The sequence below is a fragment of the Monodelphis domestica genome, chromosome 2 (assembly GCF_027887165.1).
Source record: "Monodelphis domestica isolate mMonDom1 chromosome 2, mMonDom1.pri, whole genome shotgun sequence".
Classification (NCBI taxonomy): domain Eukaryota; kingdom Metazoa; phylum Chordata; class Mammalia; order Didelphimorphia; family Didelphidae; genus Monodelphis; species Monodelphis domestica.
In genome coordinates this window covers 267,344,125-267,361,189 of record NC_077228.1, presented here as the reverse complement: position 1 = coordinate 267,361,189, position 17,065 = coordinate 267,344,125, and the positions used below count along the sequence as shown (strand labels likewise).

Here is a 17,065-nt window from a genome sequence, read left to right as displayed (position 1 = left end):
ACATTTGTGGGGGGCATAGGAGCTGTGAGTCAGTCTGCCCCCCACTCCAGAGCAGACAGGGCCCCATTGTCTGGGCCAACATTCCTTGCTTGGGGGAAAAGGAGGCTTATTGTCTAGTACCAACCCTCCCACCCAGGCCAATCCTACAAAGGTCGGAAAGGGTCCAGATGATAACCGCCCTAACTCCCACCCCACAGCCCTGACTCCCACCCCACAACCTCCATGTCTAGCCTGGGGGGATAGGAGATAGACATTCCACCCAGTAGGCCTCAGCCTGCTGGCAGATCTTTGGACCTAGGCATCTGGTGCCTCTAGCCCTGTTCCCCAATCCCAGGGCTGGGACAGGAAGAGAATTGTCCTCAACAGGAAAGAACCCAGGGAGAATCAGGAACCCATACAGAATGAGCATTGAGAGGGCGGAAATACAGAGCAGGCCTCCACCCAGGACCCTGGCATCCGGGCACCCTACTATTAGGTTCTTTCTCCACCCCTTTCAGGGAAATAGGTATTGAGCCCCATAACTGGTGAATAAGCCAGATTATATTGAGCAAATGTAATTTTATTTCCATAAATACAAGGAAAACATCCCCTCTACACAAAAGGAGAGTTTAGAAGGTGGGGTCCTCAGAGAAACTGCTTCTAGGGGAGACCCCAACACTGAAGACAGGGGGTAGGGGTCACCCCAAACCTGAGACAGGCCTCATTGGCCATAGATACCCCAATACTGACAGTTCAAAAACAGATTTGTCCCTGGGATCACCCCACTGGGGGACACCAGATTTCCCACCCCAGGTTGTCCTCCTGGGGACTCAGGGGAGGAGGGGGAAGAAAGGGAACATGTGGGGAACATAAATTTAAAATGTCCTGAGTCACTTGGAGGGAACCCCCACTGTGGGGGAAATGGCTGGGTTCTCCCTCCATATCCCCAGAGTATGGGGACAGCAGCAGCCAAGAGATTAAAATCCTAATTTTTTACTACCCTCTCAGAATTGAGAGGATATAGGGATGAGAGAGGGAGGAGGGTTAGATAGCTGGGGGAGTGGGGGTGTTTCTAGTTTATAAGTGATACAGGAAAAGACAGATCTGGGAGCCCTCTTTTAGGGGAAAGGGCAGCTCGGTAGAAGTTGGGCAGCAGGTGATAACAGAAGATCCATTACTGGATCCTCAAAGAGATGGGTGTAAGAGTTCCAGTTCTGGCATCCCCAGGCTTAGAGTTCTTGATTTCCTGAGGAGGGGCTCAGGAAAGCCAAGGTTCAATGCAGGCCTCATAGAGTGAGCGGTTGGAGTGCCATGCAGTATGGGGGATCCCAGGCGTTGAGCACCTCACAATGGCCCCTCGGGCAGACAAAGTCTTCAACCCAAAGGAATCCCGTAGATAAACCTTGGGCAGAGGAACAGAGGCAGAGAACACAGGAGAGAAACACAGGAAGATATGAATGAAGGGCAAGATACTATGGTCCAGGGCTGCTAGGTAGTTCAGAAAATAGAGAGCCAGACCTGAAGATGGGTTCAAATCTGGCCTCAAATGCTTGCTAGCTTTAACCCTGGGCAAGTCACTTAACCCCCTATTGCCTAGCTCTTATCACTCTTCTGCCTTGGAACCAATACTAGTTAGCATCAATTCTAAGACAGAAGGTAAGGGTTAAAAAAAAAAGGAAGAAAAAAAATATTGTGGTCCCAGGGCTGGAGTTCTTTCTAGATTGCAGGGAAGATTTGGTGTCAATCAAGGATTCTCTCAGGAGAGCATTGGAGGGGACAAGAGTTAGAAGAGGTTCTTACCTGCTGCTCTTCCATCTCCAATACTGTCTCATTTGCGTCATAGAAGCCAAAAAAGCTGAAAAGATTTTGGAGATGGAGAGAAAGGGAGTATCAGGGAAGCTCATGAATTTTCTTCCCTAGGTGACTTGAGTTCCTCTCACTTTTCCTGTACCAAGTAACTTCACCTCCCCCAGGTAGCTCTTCCATCCCAGAAACCACTGGATACCCCACAGCCCACCATATGCTCCCTCCTTCTACTTTCTCCAACCTGGACTGCCAAGGAGTAATAACACCATCATCTGGCCCCCCGATCAGAATCACACGCTTCACTCGGAGAAAGTTCTTCCGCCACACTGCCCAGGTAAGAAAAAAAAAAGGAAAAGTAGATTTAGCTGCAAGAATCAAGTAGAGACAGGATAAAATAGGACTGAAGCCCTGGAAGAAGAGAGAAATATGAAGTGGTAGGGGTGGTACAAGTGGAGGAAAGGAACTTTGGGGAAGGGGTAGGAGTTGTATCTCACCAGTGGCATTTGGATGGTCTCTTTCCCCATTAATTAGGGCCAGGAAGCTGCTGGCATTGAGGTACAAGTCAGGGTGATGGGGATCTGAGGAGAGACCAATAAGAGTGTGTGTGTATGTATTATGTGTGTTTGGGTGATAAGAGAGGCATTATGGTATTATAGATAGAAATCTGGCTTTGACCCAGGAAGACCCGAGTTCAGATTCTGACTCCATACATACTGGAGAAGTCTGATCTTCTCAGTTCTTGAGGCAACTCTGACCATAAGTTAAAGAGAAAATATAGACATCTATTAAATAGATATTCTATATATTATAAACTATATTAGCATGTACAAATATTCTATATGATATACATAATTACTTGGCAATATTTGTATATGTTTTATATTAATTATTATATTATTACATGAGGAATATCATCACCAGGTTGACTAAAACCTAATGAATTTTTCAGCCACATTAACTGTAAGACCATCTACTAAGTCAGAGAGGTTTCCATTTGAATTGGTGAAGACAGGTAACCATAAATAAGAAATTATAGCCTTCTGAAGAATTTAAGAAACATATAGATTCATAAAAGAGACATACAGGAAAATACACTGAAAGACAAAGAATTGGACTCTCCCACTCACTGCCACTCTCACAAGACCCCTTTCCTCTCCTCACCGTGCCAGTAGTTACAGATGGAGAATTCCTGGCCCCAGGGGCTATAGCAGACTCGATACAAGTTAGACCTCATGGAGGTAGGGAACAACCATTTCAGGTAGTCTGTATCTGGGAAAGGAAAGCCACAGCCATTTGGAACTAAGGCATTTGCCCATTCCATTCTCTTCAGAGGATGACCTGAAGAAAAGTCTTTGCTCTCTCCACAGGGACTTGGGAAACCCAGCCCAGAATCATACCCCCTCCAGGTCCTAGTTCCCATTCTCTTCAAGGGCTTGGGAAATCCAGCAGGTGTTTCCACTCTCAACCCCCACCCCTACTCCCATGAGAGATGAAGGCTTCAGGAGTTTGAGCCTCCACTCACCTCCATACTGCCCCATCTGTGGAGATGAGAGGGAGATGAAAGTATCCACATTGTGCTCATCCATGACAGAGAGGAGTGCCCGGCAGATAAGGCCCCCTATAACATGGTGGGGGAAGCAGTCATCTCATCGGTCCAGGATAGCAAAGAATATAGGAATTAAGGAAAAATATGGGAATGTGGAGACAGAGCTGGGTGCTCCTCTGGGCAGATGTATAGAACCAAGGACAAAAGAATACAGTATAAGCTGAATACATAAATGATGATGGGTGTGGGGAGGAGGAAGAAGAGGAGGTATAAATGACTGATCAGAGACAGAAAGTCTAGGGTCAGGAGAAGGGGGCTGGAGTAGTCAAAATGGGACCAAATGCCAAGGCTGCTCAATGGCATCACAGATCAGTTCAGAGGTGGGGTGAGAATCAAGGGAGGGATGGTCACAAGTGAGAGAGTTGGAGATTGTATCAGAGGTCAGGGTTAGCGGTCAGGGACAAAAAGAATCATACCCTGGGAATAGCAGAGGAGATGTACTCCATGGGGGGACTGCTTCATGATAGGGGTCACAGCTTCCCGGAATCCTTGTACCTGTTCCCACAGTGGCCGAAGACTCTCACCCCCATCAAAAAGATCCAATACTGTCACCAGTGTCCCCGGATGTGTCTAGAGAGAGACAAAACTAGGACACCTGTAAAGCAATACAAAATAACCCTCCCCTATCAGCCACGTTCCCATCCCTAGACCTTTCCCTTCTGTCCCACGATCAGGGCCCAAATGTCCTTTTTTCCTGCCTTTCTCCATATCAACATCAGCTTTAGGTGGAGAACCCAAAAGGAGGCCCAGAATGAGCTTGATGGGAACCTCTGTGTGGCTCCCCAACACCAAGGTGCCCTAGCTTCTTCCTCCCTCCCTGACTCCACACCTGGTTGATGTATTGCAGCAGGTGCCTAAAGGTGGAAGAGCTATCAAAGAGTCCATGCACTATGATGATAGGTTTGTAGGGAACTTTCGGGGACGTGGGAGCCACGGGCAGCAAGAGAGGCAGCAAAGGCAGTAGCAACACGACTCCCAGTACGGGGAGCTGAGGCCCCCAGAACCCCAGCATGCTCCAGCCTGGGAAGGAGGATAAGATGGACTATCAGTAGTGGGCAAAGAGACTACTCTTCTCCTGCCTCAAAAACCCAGACGACTTGCATGCTATCCCCCTTCCCTAACTGTGCCCATGCTTCCCGATAAACTGCACCCGATTTTGCACCTATACCCAGTCATTATCACCGACTCTTCTCCCAGCTCCAACTCAATTCAGGGCAGCCCTCTATTCAGCCCCTCATTTCCAGGTCCCGCATCTTCCTACAGCGGGGCCCCCACCAAAGATGTTCCATGCACTCCCTTCCCCCCACCCTCGTTCCCATTTTGCAGTCTCAGCAGAAGCCAAGGCCCCCGGGGAATATGCAAGTTCCACGCGCCCCCCCCCACCCCCGCTCCCCGTTCCGCATCATCACCCCCACCCCTTGCCTGGGTCTGTGAGCTTCGCTCCTCCCCTTGTTTACTTCCCCCAAGTCCAAAGGTTGGGGGGGGTGGGGGGAGGGTGAAGAGTGGGGGGGATGGGCGTGAGGTGAGGAGAGCGTCCTCGCGTAGAAAGGGTGGGGGAGGGATCTTGGGGCGGAGAGAAAACCTCGCGTCACATCCGGGGCTTTCCCTGACAACCGTGGGAGCGTTCCTAGCAACCTTTTAAGGGATCGGGGTCCGGAACTGACTGGAAGGTTCCATTTGCTAAAAGAAGTGGGAGGAAGGAAGGGATAGGATGGGGAGACGATCCATTTGGGAAAGGAACGTGGTGTCTGGAAAAGAAAGCTTAAGAAGAAAATATGAATAGTCCCTGGTTCCGTTCCAGCCAAGGAGCCCTAGGGCCGGGTTCCCTTCACTCTTTCCCCGGCATCCAGCCATCAGCTTTCCTTGCTAGTTCCGGTGGCACATATTCGACCTGACCTTCACTAGGAGGACTGGGAAAAAAAGAATCGATTTGGTGGAGAGGACCCTAGGGACCAAAGCGAATACGATCCCCGCCCCCCCACTTCCCCGCCCCCAATCCCCTGCCCCGGGGTCAGAGCCTTACACCTCTTCAGCCTTAAGTGCATGTCGGGGATACAATCTTCAGTCGCTCTGAGAGTACTCGAGGCCCCTTGAGAAGAGTGCGGAAGCTGGTCTGACCTGTACCTCAGGTACTACCTCCCCTACCCCAATAATCACCCCACCCCCAAAGAGTGGAGAGCCTTAAAGCAACGCCCTGACTCACTCTCACACTCCCTCCCAGTTCTGCCCAGCCCTTTCATCCCAGCTGCCCCTATGCTCAAAATTCTGTCTTCTTTACTGGATCACCTAGTCCAGCGCTTGGGCTAGGCCCCTCTCCTTGTTTTTGTTTCTTACCGAGCCTGCCAGTCTACTCCTTCCCAAAAGCAGCTTTATGACTATCTTTTGCTTCCCTCATGCCTAATCAGGGAAATCATGCTGATTTTGCAAGAAGTCAAAGTTTCCATTGCACATGTTCATTTCAAAATAAAACCAGTTTCCTCTCCAGATTGGGCAAAAAGGGGATGGGTATATTTGGAGAGAGGGGAAGCGGAATGGAAGTGTGTGTTTAGTGGAAAAAGAACTTCGTAATCTCTGCTGGACCTGGTGGAGAAACACTTGAAATGACCATAGAGCTATCCTGGATCTATGAGATAGAAGGGGAAGCCCTACTCCCCCTTTGGATGAAGTGGGGGGTAGGCATTAACCTCATTGTGGCTACTAGGTTATTTTGTGATAGAGAAGGAAGTCCTTGGTTCAAATTTGGCCTCAGGTACTTCCTAGTTGTATGACCCTGGACAAATCACTTAACCCTAATTCTTTAGCCCTTATCAGTCTTTTGCCTTGGAACTATTACTTATTTTCAATTCTAAGACAGAAGGTAAAGTTTTCTTTAAAAGAAAGGAAAAAATTAACTTAATTAAGCTACAATACCACCTCTCTACCTCCCTCCATAAACATCGCCATCACTAAAGCCAACTCCCTTCTCTCTAACCCCAACATTAGGCAAGCCAGGATACAAATAAACTTTAAAGATAAACACTGGACTAAATATAGAAAGCCTTTTCAATATGGAATTTGCAGCATTCTAAAGATCCTTCAATAGCCAGAGGAATCGAATTGGCCCCAACATAGTAGATGGATAAAAGTGGGGATTGGGAAAGTGAGATTCAAGTATTGGTCTGACCTGAGAATCCCACCCTCCCCATCCTTACTCCCTTTACAACCCAGAAAACCAAAGCCAAAAGGAAAAGCACTAAGCCTATTTCTTCTTGTCTCTGAAGTATTATCCTTGCTCTGCGTATAAACATTTCTAGCTCAATATGCCTAAAATCAAGCTCATTGTTCAGTCATGTCCACCTCTTCATGGCACCCTTTGGGATTTTCTTGGCAAAGATACTGGAGTGATTTGCCATTTTCTTCTCCAACTAATTTTATAGATGAGGGAACTGAGGCAAATAGGGTCAAGTGACTTGGGGTCACATAGGTAGTAAAAGTTGGAGACTGGGTAGGAACTCGGGTTTTCCTGGCTCTAGACCCAGTACTTTATCCACTGTGCCACTTAGTTGCCCTGAAGATAAATTCATTATCTTTCCCCTACAAAACCCTCCTCTAATTCCCTATGATTATGGAGAGCAACAATTTGGAGGAATGTGGGTATTCTAGAACTAAGCACCTCAGATGTGAGGGCTTGCCAAGCCCTTTTCAGGGCTGCTTATCCAGCATCAAAATGTCCATCTGGCACTCAAGTCTCACCTTTGACTCCATGAAGCTATAGCATATGAAGCAGTCAGCCAGGTAGAGGGTAACAGATGGGCTGCAAATCCAATGGTAAGTTAGGGGATGTCCACCCCAAGCATGTGAATACTTTACATGGAAGACTGGCCAAACGAAAACAGCTTGTTCCAACAAGCTACTAAGGCAGCTGAAGCTGGTACTGTAGAGCACTTAGAACTTGGTCAGACATCAAAGATGCCAAGATCATCCACTGCATCCTGGGCTGTTGCCAGCTGTACAGACTTTTGTGTTGCCACTGAACTTTGATGACTGAAAAAGAGTGAAGCTAATGACTTTGTGTAACTCTGCCTCACTTAAATCCAGTTCATGCTCAAGTCAAGATATAATTCATCATAATATAATTGGTCCTCTGAAAATAAAGGACAAAATGCCACAAAATCAAGAGAAAAAAGTATCCAAGTAAAATGAATCCAAAGGAAACTCAAAAGGAGATGTTTATATTAGCACACATAAAATTTAGTTTTGCACAAAATGTTTTCGCATTCGTTTAAGAGTTATTTTATTTTATTTTTGGTGGTAGTAATGGTTGCTAAGTAAAAATTTTTATAAACTGAAAAGAAAATAAAAGACAAACAACAATGAGAGCAACACCATACTCCTAATCGGTTAGGCTCAAACCTAGGTGTCACCATCTACTCATATCTCTCACATACACATATCTAATCTGTTGTCAAGACCTGTCAATTTCACCTTTGCAAAAAAAATGGAGGGGATTTGAGTTATTAGATATTATTAATCAATTAGCATTTATTCCATACTTATGTGTCAAACACTGTACTAGGCAAGGGGGATACAGAGACAAAAGACAGTCTCTTCCCAAATGAGACAGAGAACACAGAATAAGTGTATACAAAACAGGCCTAAAAAAACCCTAGGGCATTACAGGGAAAGGAACTAGGAAAACCTTCATGATTAAAGAAAGAGGAAAGAGACACATATGAACAAACATTCATAGCAGCTCTTTTTGTAGTGTCAAAGAACTAGAAACCAAGAAAGTTGTAGAAATGTCTGAAAAAATTAAGATATATAAATGTAATGGAATATAATTGTGCCATAAGAAATTACCGAAGAAACCTTTTCAGAGAAACCTGGAAGCAGTCTATAAACGGATGCTGAGCAAATGATTAGAATCAGGAGGATAATCTGTATATTTATATGTACATACATAGTATTTATCTGTAACCTAGGTTAAAGTCTGGATTGTTTGCATAACACTTCTTACTGGTACAGAGGCTACTAATTGAAACCTGAACCAAGGACCCAAGAGAGGGGCACTTAGCGTAAAAGCTTGGGAGAAAAGAGGTTCTCTTTTTTAGTTTTAAGGACAGAGTTTTAAGGACATTATTCCTGACTCCTTGAGGAGAAATATGAAAAGAGAATGAGCTTTCAAAGACAGGTGCATAGAAGAAAGCTGACCTTCCAAAATATCCCTAATTTCTAGATTGCCTCCCTAAAGATTTTGGGAAGTCCCCCCTTGGGTGAGATCAAACACTCCCTTGGTTGAATTAAAAGAGCTCCACTCCCAGTGATTGTATTAAGATACCTCTACTCATTGACTCTGTATTGTCTGGTATATTTTAATCTATATAACTTTTTTTTATCTCATGGATTTATTGAATATTCATTCTTTGTGGTGATTTTATGTATAACAACATAAGTGAGTGAAAAGCAGTCAAGTCCTGGGAAGTAAGCCTGGGATACTCTTTCCCCTTAAGGGATAGCAACCAGGGAAGTAGCTTGAACCTAAAAATCCTTTCCCCTAGAAATATTTAGGGTATAGGCAAATAGATATAATTCTAGTATGGAACCTCTTTTTTGAAGAGAACAGAATAGCTGACCTAGTGACCCCAATTCACTGCTCCCCTCCAGGCAAGAATCAAAGGCTCTCTCTTAAAGATGAAGGTTTAGATTTCAAAGAGAGTTTTTCTTGTCCCCTAGAAAGCCACATTAAGACAACTAAAGTTGACATACAGAACCTACATACACAACACACATATGCCCTACATATCCAATAACAACAACACTAAAAACAAACAACTATGAAGGACTTAAGAAATTCTGATAAATACAATAAAAATGATGGTCCCAGAGGACCAGGTATAAACAATGCTACCTATATCCTGGTAGAAAGAGGAAATGCTCAAGATGTAGAATGAAACATATATATATACATATTTTTTTGAGATGGCCAACATAGGGATTAGTTTTGCTTGACTATATGTATTCATTACAACTGTTGTCTTTTTATTTTAGTTGGGGTGGCAGAAAATAAAGTTGTCTTCATGAAAATTTTTTTTAATTTTAAAAAGAACTGTCATGCAGAAGGTGGCAATCGATTTTGATCTAGCCATAGCACTGCTAGGTTTCATAATAAGGAAATAAGAGATAATAAGAAAAGAGACTTGTACAAAAATATTCATAGCTGAGCTCTTTGTGGTGGCAAAAAATTGGAAAATATGGGTATACACCCCATTGGGGAATGGCTGAACAAATTGTGGTATATGTTGGTGATGGAATACTATTGTGCCCAAAGGAATAATGAGCTAGAAGAATTCCACACAAACTGGAATGACCTCCAGGAATTGATGCAGAGTGAAAGGAGCAGAAACGGGAGAACATTATACACAGAGACTGATACACTGTGGTACAATAGAATGTAATGGACTTCTCTACTAGCAGCAATGCAATGATCTAAGACAATTCTGAGGGACTTATGAGAAAGAATACTATCCATACCCAGAGAAAGAACTGCAGGAATAGAAACACAGAAGAAGAACAACTGCTTTGATCACATGGATTGATGGGGACATAATTGGGGCTGTAGACTCTAAATGATCACCCTAGTGCAAATATCAATAATATGGAAATAGGTCTTGATCAATGACACATGTAAAAACCCAGTGGAGCTGCACATTGGCTACAGGAGCGGGGTAGAAGGAGGGGAGGGAAAGTACATGAATCTTGTAACCATGGAAAAATATTCTAAATCAATTAATTAAATAAAATCCTCCTCCCCCCCAATGAAAAAGAAGAAGAAGGTGGCAATCAAGTTTAACCTTGAAGGAAAGCAGGGAGGTTGGGATGAGAATGGACTGAATTTTAGGCAAAAGATAAAGACTGCAAGATGGAATGTCATCACTGAGGAACAACAAGCAGGCCAGTTTCACTGGACTCTAGAGTTCATGGGAAAGGAGTAAAATACATAAGAATAAAATGGGAAGTTGGGGTTAGTTTGTGAATAGTTTTAAAATGCCAAACAAGAATTTCTATGTAATCCTAGAGGTTATAGGGAACCATTAGAATTGACTGAATTGAGGTAGTGTGATATTATCACATCTGTACTTTAAGAAAAAGACTTTGGCTGCTATATGGAAGATAGGCTGAAATGGAGTGAGATTTGAGGAGAAGAGAACAATTAGGAGGCAATTATAATAGCCTAAGAAAGAGGTGAAATTCCTAATTAGGATGGTAGCTATGTAAATTAAGAGAAAGGGTCAGGGACAAGATTTTGCAGATTGGCAACTGGTTGGGTCTGTGATATGAGTGAGAGGGGATTTGAGAATGTTTCTCAGATTATGAACCCATGTGACTGAAAAGTCATTTTGTCAGAAATAAAGTCTGAAAGAGAAGTCTGAGGGACAAAATGAGTTCAGTTTTGCACAGGTTGAATATGAGATGTCTATAGGACATTCAGTTCTAAATATCTAAGAGGCAGTTCATGATATAGTACTGGAGCTTAGGTGAGAGACTAGAGATATATATCTACATGTAGATATAAATAGATATGCTTTACTTATATACAAACATTCTATTGATAGTTTTAATATAATATAGTAACATAATGTTTAGATGTATATATATATACATATGCTGTATGTATTATTATATTATCTAAGAACCATCTGCATAGAGGACTGATAATAATGATGAGGTCACCAAGAAAATATAGAAAGCTGAGAAAAAGACCTAGGACACACTGACATTATGTAAATGATAAATCACCAGAAGAGATCTAAGAAGTGGTTAGATAAATAGGAAGAGAGCTGAGAGTAGAATCCTGAAAATCCAGAAAGATGCTATCTAAGAGGACAGAGTGGTCAAGAAAATTATCTCATTTACATATTAATTTATTATTAAAGAGACTATTGCTCTGGAAGGTGAGCAGTACAAGTATTATCCCCATTTTATAAATGAGAAGACCAAGGTTTTGAGATGAGTAATTTATCTACTTGCCCAAGGTAAAAAAGCTAATGAGTGATGGAGTAAGGACTGGAACTCAGGCCTCCTGACTTTAATATTTTTTCCACTACATAATCCATCTCTTCCTCCTAATATTCATCTGTACTCTTACTCAATCCATCTCTGAATGCTAGAGGATAAGGGATTTGACCCTATAGTTGTTGCCACCTTTTATGAACCAATGAGTTCATATCATGCAACAGAGACTCCCAAGTATTTTTGTCCCTGGAATCTTATTTTACTAGGAAGAACCCCAAGGACCAAAGATTTCCTAATCAGTGACAAGCTTTGGTCTCTTGCCTCCATGTCATACTTATAAATAGATTCCCAAAGTGCTTGTCTTCTCAGCCAGTGGATAGATGGAGAGCTATTGTGACATGGAGATGAAGGTGAGGAGTCAGTCACTTGTGAAGTAGATTAACTTGAAGTAGATTAATTTATTAATCAGAAACTGGAATTCCCATGAGAAAGTCAGGTAACCTGTGAGAAAACTCAGAAGCTGGAATCCAAAATGACTTATGGTTAAATGTATGTGAGGAAATGACTCCATGATAACAAATGGAGAGCCAAATACAGTATAAGGCTTTAGCCTTTAATAACAATGAACTATACTGAATATTCTGCACATAATGCCAATGGCACATCTGCTTCTGTGAGATAAGGCTTACTTGCTTTTGCCTAGAGAATCCCATAAGGAAATATACCATTAAACCCTATAAGGAAAAGTATGCATGGTATTGTTTAAGCCCATCCATTTCCTGCACCTCTGTAACCCCATAAAAACTGCCTGCAACTTCAATTCAGTGCATCTTTCAACAGGAATGATTGTCCTGGCCAGTACATTAATTTATTAATCAATATATTAATTTATTAATAAATACCAGTTTCACTAAATTGAACTTCTGGGTGTCTGAACTCAATATATGAATTGCCCCTCTTCACTTGGAAGAAGGTTGGACACTTCAGTCCCAGTGGAAAGCTTCAGGTAATGTAAGTAAAGAAATGGATATCTGTGCGCTTGAAGAAATCTCTTAGCCTCTTCCCTTTTTGTCTTATTTGTTCCAAACTCAGTTACTTCAGTAGATTATTAGAGACTGAAAAGACCCTTCCTCTCTCTAGTTCTCTCCTCCCTCTACTCCACCTGCTTCAGTGCCAATTTGTTTCCATGGCAACATCAGCGAATCAAAATCTTGAGGCCAGAACCCGTGGATCCCCCCCCCTCCCCAGAAGGGCCAAAGGAAGAAAGAGGCAGGACTGGAAGTGGTGCCAAGAGAGAGGGAGTAGGGGTACGTCTGAAGGGTGCCCCCTCCCAGCTTGGTCCCTTTAAGCTCCCCCTCCTCTCTCCCCTTTTCCTCCGCCCCTCCTCCCTCCCCCTTTCTCCATCTCTCCCATCTCTCCATCTCTCTTCTGCTCTCTCAGGCTGCGCCATCTGTGCTTCTGGCCTCTGGTGCCTGCTAGAATCCCCAAATTGATAAGGAGACTGCATCCACGGCGTTCTGGATCCCACAGTCATGACCTCAGAAAAGTCAGGTAAAAAAAAAAATCTTCCTTCTCTTGCTCTTTCCCCCAGCACATAAATCCTCCTGCCTTCTCTGACCTCCACAGCCTAGGCTCCCCTCCCCCCATTTTCCTGGGTCCCCAAGACTTGGTTCTAGATTCATCCTTCCCTCTTTCCCTTCTGCTTCCCTAATTCCTCCATTTCTCCTTCCTCTTTCTCCTCATTTCAGGTTCTCTGCTTTAATTCCCAACCTTTTCCCTTTCCTCCTGCCCACTTTTGCTTCATCTCTTCTCTTCCCCAGGTTGGTGGGGGGAGGGGGGAGAGGGACGGGAGGAAGGTTGAGGGAAAGATAGTAAGGACCACAGGTGTCCATATGTCAATATAAAAGGGTATCCACATGTATCACAACATAAAATAACACAATGACGGCTATGCAGATACACTAACATATAAACAGCCTCATTCACTTATGGAGAATCATAAATACATGCTCAGATGGGAAAAAGAGAAATCTAGTACTTTTTCTTCTCCTTTAAAAAACTCCTCTTAGAGTCAGACAGGTAGGTAAATGGGAATAGTACCCAAAGACAGACATACTCAGACAGCTGAGCACATACTAATGCATAAACTGTCATGTGTTGTCATGGTTTTTCATGGCCAGATCCAAGTATGTAAATTTTAACACAAACATATAGAAAATGGCTTTCACAGATTGACAAGGCGCATTAAGGTGCATGTGGTAGGAACCCAGGGAACTGATAAGACTTTGGGGGAATAGGGATGATATAAGCAGGGAGAGCACAGTGACCTAAAAAATAGATTAAGAAAGGAGGCTTTGACTGAGGTGGGCTGGGGTTTTGTTCAAAAATTGAGAAAAGCCTAGATCTAACGCCTTCCCCACCCCCAAGCTGAAGGATGGAGACTTACATCTTTTATTTTCTCTTCCTTTCTTCCTGTCTCCCTGACCCTATTTCTATCTGTGTCGGTCTCCCCATCTTTCTCTGTGTCTCTGACTCCTATGTCGTCTGCATCTCTCCGTATTCCTGTTTCTATCTCCTACCACTGGTTTCCACCTGCCCGCACCACCTCAGGTCTCCCGGACTCCGTTCCTCATACTTCTCCTCCCCCTTACAATGCCCCACAGCCGCCAGCTGACCCCCCTGCCCCACCTCCTCAGGCACCCTCCACCTCCCATCACCACCATCACCACCACTATCACCAGTCTGGCACCGCCACACTCCCAAGATTAGGCGCTGGTGGGCTGGCTTCCCCAGCAGCCCCTGCCCAGCGGGGCCCTTCGTCCTCAGCTACGTTACCCCGTCCTCCCCACCACGCCCCCCCTGGACCTGCCCCCGGGGCTCCCCCTCCCGGGTGTGCTACCCTGCCCCGCCTGCCCCCAGACCCCTATCTCCAGGAGACCCGCTTTGAGGGTCCGCTGCCCCCACCCCCTCCGGCCGCTGCCGCCCCGCCCCCACCTGCGCCTGCTCCTCCCGCTCCTGCACAGGGCTTTGTGGTGCCCACACACCCAGGTACCGTGGGTACGCTGCCCCTTGGAGGCTACGTGGCCCCTGGGTATCCCCTGCAGCTGCAGCCCTGCACCGCCTATCTGCCCGTCTACCCCGTGGGCGCCGTGAGTGCAGAAGGGTAGATGGGGGAAAGGGAGTTGGGAAGGGGCAACTTGGGGTGGTCTATGGAGGGCATCGAAACCTGAAGAGGTAAGGGGGCCAGAAAAAATGGGAACCGGGATGAGGGTGGGGAGGGCATGGGGGCACTGGCAAGAATAAAAAAGGGAAGGGGCACATCCAGAACATGGAATGAGGAGGGGCATTGGGGAATAGACGTGGGAGGCACTGGAAGGGGGTACCCTAGAAGCTTGGGCGCGGAGGAACTGGGAATAGCAGAGATTTGGTTCCCTAAGGAACAAAGGGTTACACTAGTTTTGATCAGAGTGACTTTCAAATGAATGGAGTGCTCACTGCAAATTGCACTCTCTTTCGGCCTAGGGAGGGGTGTTGGAGGGGATCAGGTCGAGGTCCTGTCCGTGATCCTGCTTTCCCTACCCTTTCTTTCCTCAGCCATACACAGGAGGAGCGCCGGGAGGGACAGCAGTGACTCCTACGCTTTCCCCTCCACCCTTGGGACCAGGTCTAGCCCTTTTAGAGCCCAGGCGCCCGCCCCACGACTACCTGCCAATAGCCGTGCTCACTACAATTTGTTGCTTTTGGCCGACCGGCATCATTGCAATCTTCAAGGCGGTGCAGGTGAGGGGGTGGAGGTAAAAGGGGCCGGGAGGAGGGGTCGGAAATGAAAGGATGTGCAGTAGGATCCGAAGGGGGAGGGAAGACAGGCAGAGAGGGCGGGGACTAAGGAAGCCTAGAGCGTGGTACCTCTCTGACTCTTACTATGGTGGATGGAGGTGGTTGGGATTGGGACTGTGCAGGCTCGGGGTTCTCTCTCTCTCTCCCAGGCCTAATATGGCTAATGGGGAGAGACTGGACCGTTGGGAATCAACGAGGATCTTGAGAGGAGGCTCCAGATTCACATTTCTCTGGTCCAAGGCTGAGGCATTTGTGAGGTGTTTCCCTGACTTTAGGCCTTCCTCCTCCCTCCCGTGCAGGTGCGGACCGCTCTGGCCCGTGGAGACATGGTGTCAGCAGAGATCGCATCTCGGGAGGCTCGGAATTTCTCCTTCATCTCCCTGGCCGTGGGCATCGCAGCCATGGTGCTCTGTACTATTCTTACAGTGGTGATCATCATAGCTGCGCAGCATCACGACACTGACTGGGATCCTTAGGGATTTTTCTCCTCCTCCAGCCTGGAGACTCCCTTCCCCAAGTGATGATCCCCTAATCCTACCTCCCACCCCCAAATACTCATCAACCTATGGGGACTCCAAAGCTGGAAACAATCCTAAACCTGGCCACAATGTTTTCCACCAAAGGAAATTCCAAAACTAGATCCCCAGGAATTTCCTAAATATGGCCCTTGGGATAGCTCCAAAACCCAGTTCCCTTGAGCCTCATAACCCCCATGGTCAAATACCGAAGCTTGCAACTCCCCATTGGTTCAAATTATCAAGAACCACAGCCTCCCCAGGGTGAAGCACACAGACTTCCCTTGTCACTCCGGGTTAATTTAAGCCTCAGAGCTCAGTCCCCAACAGGGTCTGTCCCCAACCCTGGCAAAGCTTCTCCTTTGGCTCCCAGTGTTGAACTCTACTTGCTTTTCAGATCTCTCCCAACTTCTAGGGTGTGATCTACCAATTCTGAGTCTGCCTGTACAGCCCCAAGCTCCTGTGACAGCCTGGGAGGCCCTTTTCTCCTTCACGATCCCAGTCTTTGGGTTGCCCTTTATATGTGGATTTAGACTTTGGGGTTTCTGGCTCCTTGAACCTCCTCCACCCCACCCCAAGGAATAAGTCCCCCTTATCATACCCCACCACCCATTCTCCCCAGGCAGAGGAGCCAGAAAATGAGAGATAAATCTTTGAACTTTACTCCCTTTCAGGCACCTAGGGCCACCCCCTTATCCTCTGAGGACCCTGACTCTCTGGTCCTCATCTTCCCACAACCTGCTCAGGCTGCTCCCTACCCTTCCCCATACAGTGTTTGACAAACTGTACAGTTTCAAAGATGGTGTGATATTCCCAAAGATGAGATTAAAGAGACCTTGTGATTTTATTGCCCCCAATTCTGGAGACTACTGATGAACTCCCCAAACTACAACTCCCTGACAAACACTCAACAAACCTTCAGGCTCATACCCTGAATCTGCCCATCCTCACCACCTACCCCATCCATATCTCATCAGTGTGGGAGGGATACAGAAATTAATGGAGAATAAGGGAAAGAAATACAGATTTCACCTGAAATAGAAAAGGCAGTATGGGTATGTTGGAAAGATGACTGCAGCAGGAGAGTTAGTACTCTCATTATGTGGCCTTAAATAAGGCACTTTCCTTCTCAGTGGCCCAGTTTTCTCTTTTTGTGAAATGTTGGTCTCTAGGTCCCCTCTAGTTTTGACTTTCTATGGTTCTATGAGTCTCAACCAGGAATGGAAGAGAAAGGTTGCAAGTTGGTACATGCAAATTGTCTAATGTCCTCATGAGTCCACTTGAACTTCCCCCTTCTTTTCTTCATTCCCTTTCCATCAGGGAACAGGCA

At 45.6% G+C, this 17,065-nt stretch overlaps 2 protein-coding genes across 7 annotated transcripts; one reads left to right on the top strand and one right to left on the bottom strand.

The window, feature by feature from the left end:
- Positions 1–543: 543 nt before the first annotated feature.
- PPT2 (palmitoyl-protein thioesterase 2) lies at positions 544–5,531 on the bottom strand. Of its 3 annotated transcripts, none has more exons than XM_007483602.3 (9): positions 5,415–5,531; positions 4,221–4,411; positions 3,808–3,961; positions 3,308–3,403; positions 2,947–3,054; positions 2,280–2,363; positions 2,027–2,111; positions 1,780–1,834; positions 544–1,381 (listed from the first exon to the last, which is right to left on the bottom strand). In XM_007483602.3, the coding sequence occupies exons 1-9, from the start codon at positions 5,434–5,436 to the stop codon at positions 1,238–1,240; spliced, it is 939 nt and encodes a 312-aa protein (XP_007483664.1). In that variant the 5' UTR covers positions 5,437–5,531; the 3' UTR covers positions 544–1,237. The 3 variants fall into 3 exon arrangements, with proteins under 3 accessions (XP_007483664.1, XP_056673921.1, XP_001369081.1); XM_056817943.1 differs by lacking the exon at positions 5,415–5,531 and adding an exon at positions 4,807–4,969; XM_001369044.4 differs by lacking the exon at positions 5,415–5,531 and adding an exon at positions 4,560–4,756.
- Positions 5,402–16,592, top strand: PRRT1 (proline rich transmembrane protein 1). 4 transcript variants are annotated; one of them, XM_056817945.1, is made up of 6 exons: positions 5,426–5,520; positions 12,524–12,690; positions 12,824–12,934; positions 13,994–14,532; positions 14,978–15,163; positions 15,520–16,592. In XM_056817945.1, exons 3-6 carry the CDS (start codon positions 12,916–12,918, stop codon positions 15,694–15,696), a joined length of 921 nt encoding a protein of 306 aa, XP_056673923.1. In that variant the 5' UTR covers positions 5,426–5,520; positions 12,524–12,690; positions 12,824–12,915; the 3' UTR covers positions 15,697–16,592. The 4 variants fall into 4 exon arrangements, with proteins under 4 accessions (XP_056673925.1, XP_056673923.1, XP_056673926.1 ...); XM_056817947.1 differs by lacking the exon at positions 12,524–12,690 and having other exon boundaries at positions 5,402–5,520; XM_056817948.1 differs by lacking the exons at positions 5,426–5,520; positions 12,524–12,690 and adding an exon at positions 5,538–12,394.
- The last annotated feature ends 473 nt before the right edge of the window (positions 16,593–17,065 follow it).

Excerpts from the sequence above, each read along its gene's own strand:
- PRRT1 (XM_056817947.1), top strand. Across the intron at positions 14,533-14,977 it reads CCGTCTACCCCGTGGGCGCC|CCATACACAGGAGGAGCGCC; the intron begins GTGAGTGCAGAA and ends TTCTTTCCTCAG. Across the intron at positions 15,164-15,519 it reads CAATCTTCAAGGCGGTGCAG|GTGCGGACCGCTCTGGCCCG; the intron begins GTGAGGGGGTGG and ends CCTCCCGTGCAG.
- PPT2 (XM_007483602.3), bottom strand. The coding sequence starts at position 5,436 with ATGCACTTAAGGCTGAAGAGGT. Across the intron at positions 3,962-4,220 it reads TGCTGCAATACATCAACCAG|ACACATCCGGGGACACTGGT; the intron begins GTGTGGAGTCAG and ends GTCTCTCTCTAG. Across the intron at positions 1,382-1,779 it reads TGGAGATGGAAGAGCAGCAG|GTTTATCTACGGGATTCCTT; the intron begins GTAAGAACCTCT and ends CCTCTGCCCAAG.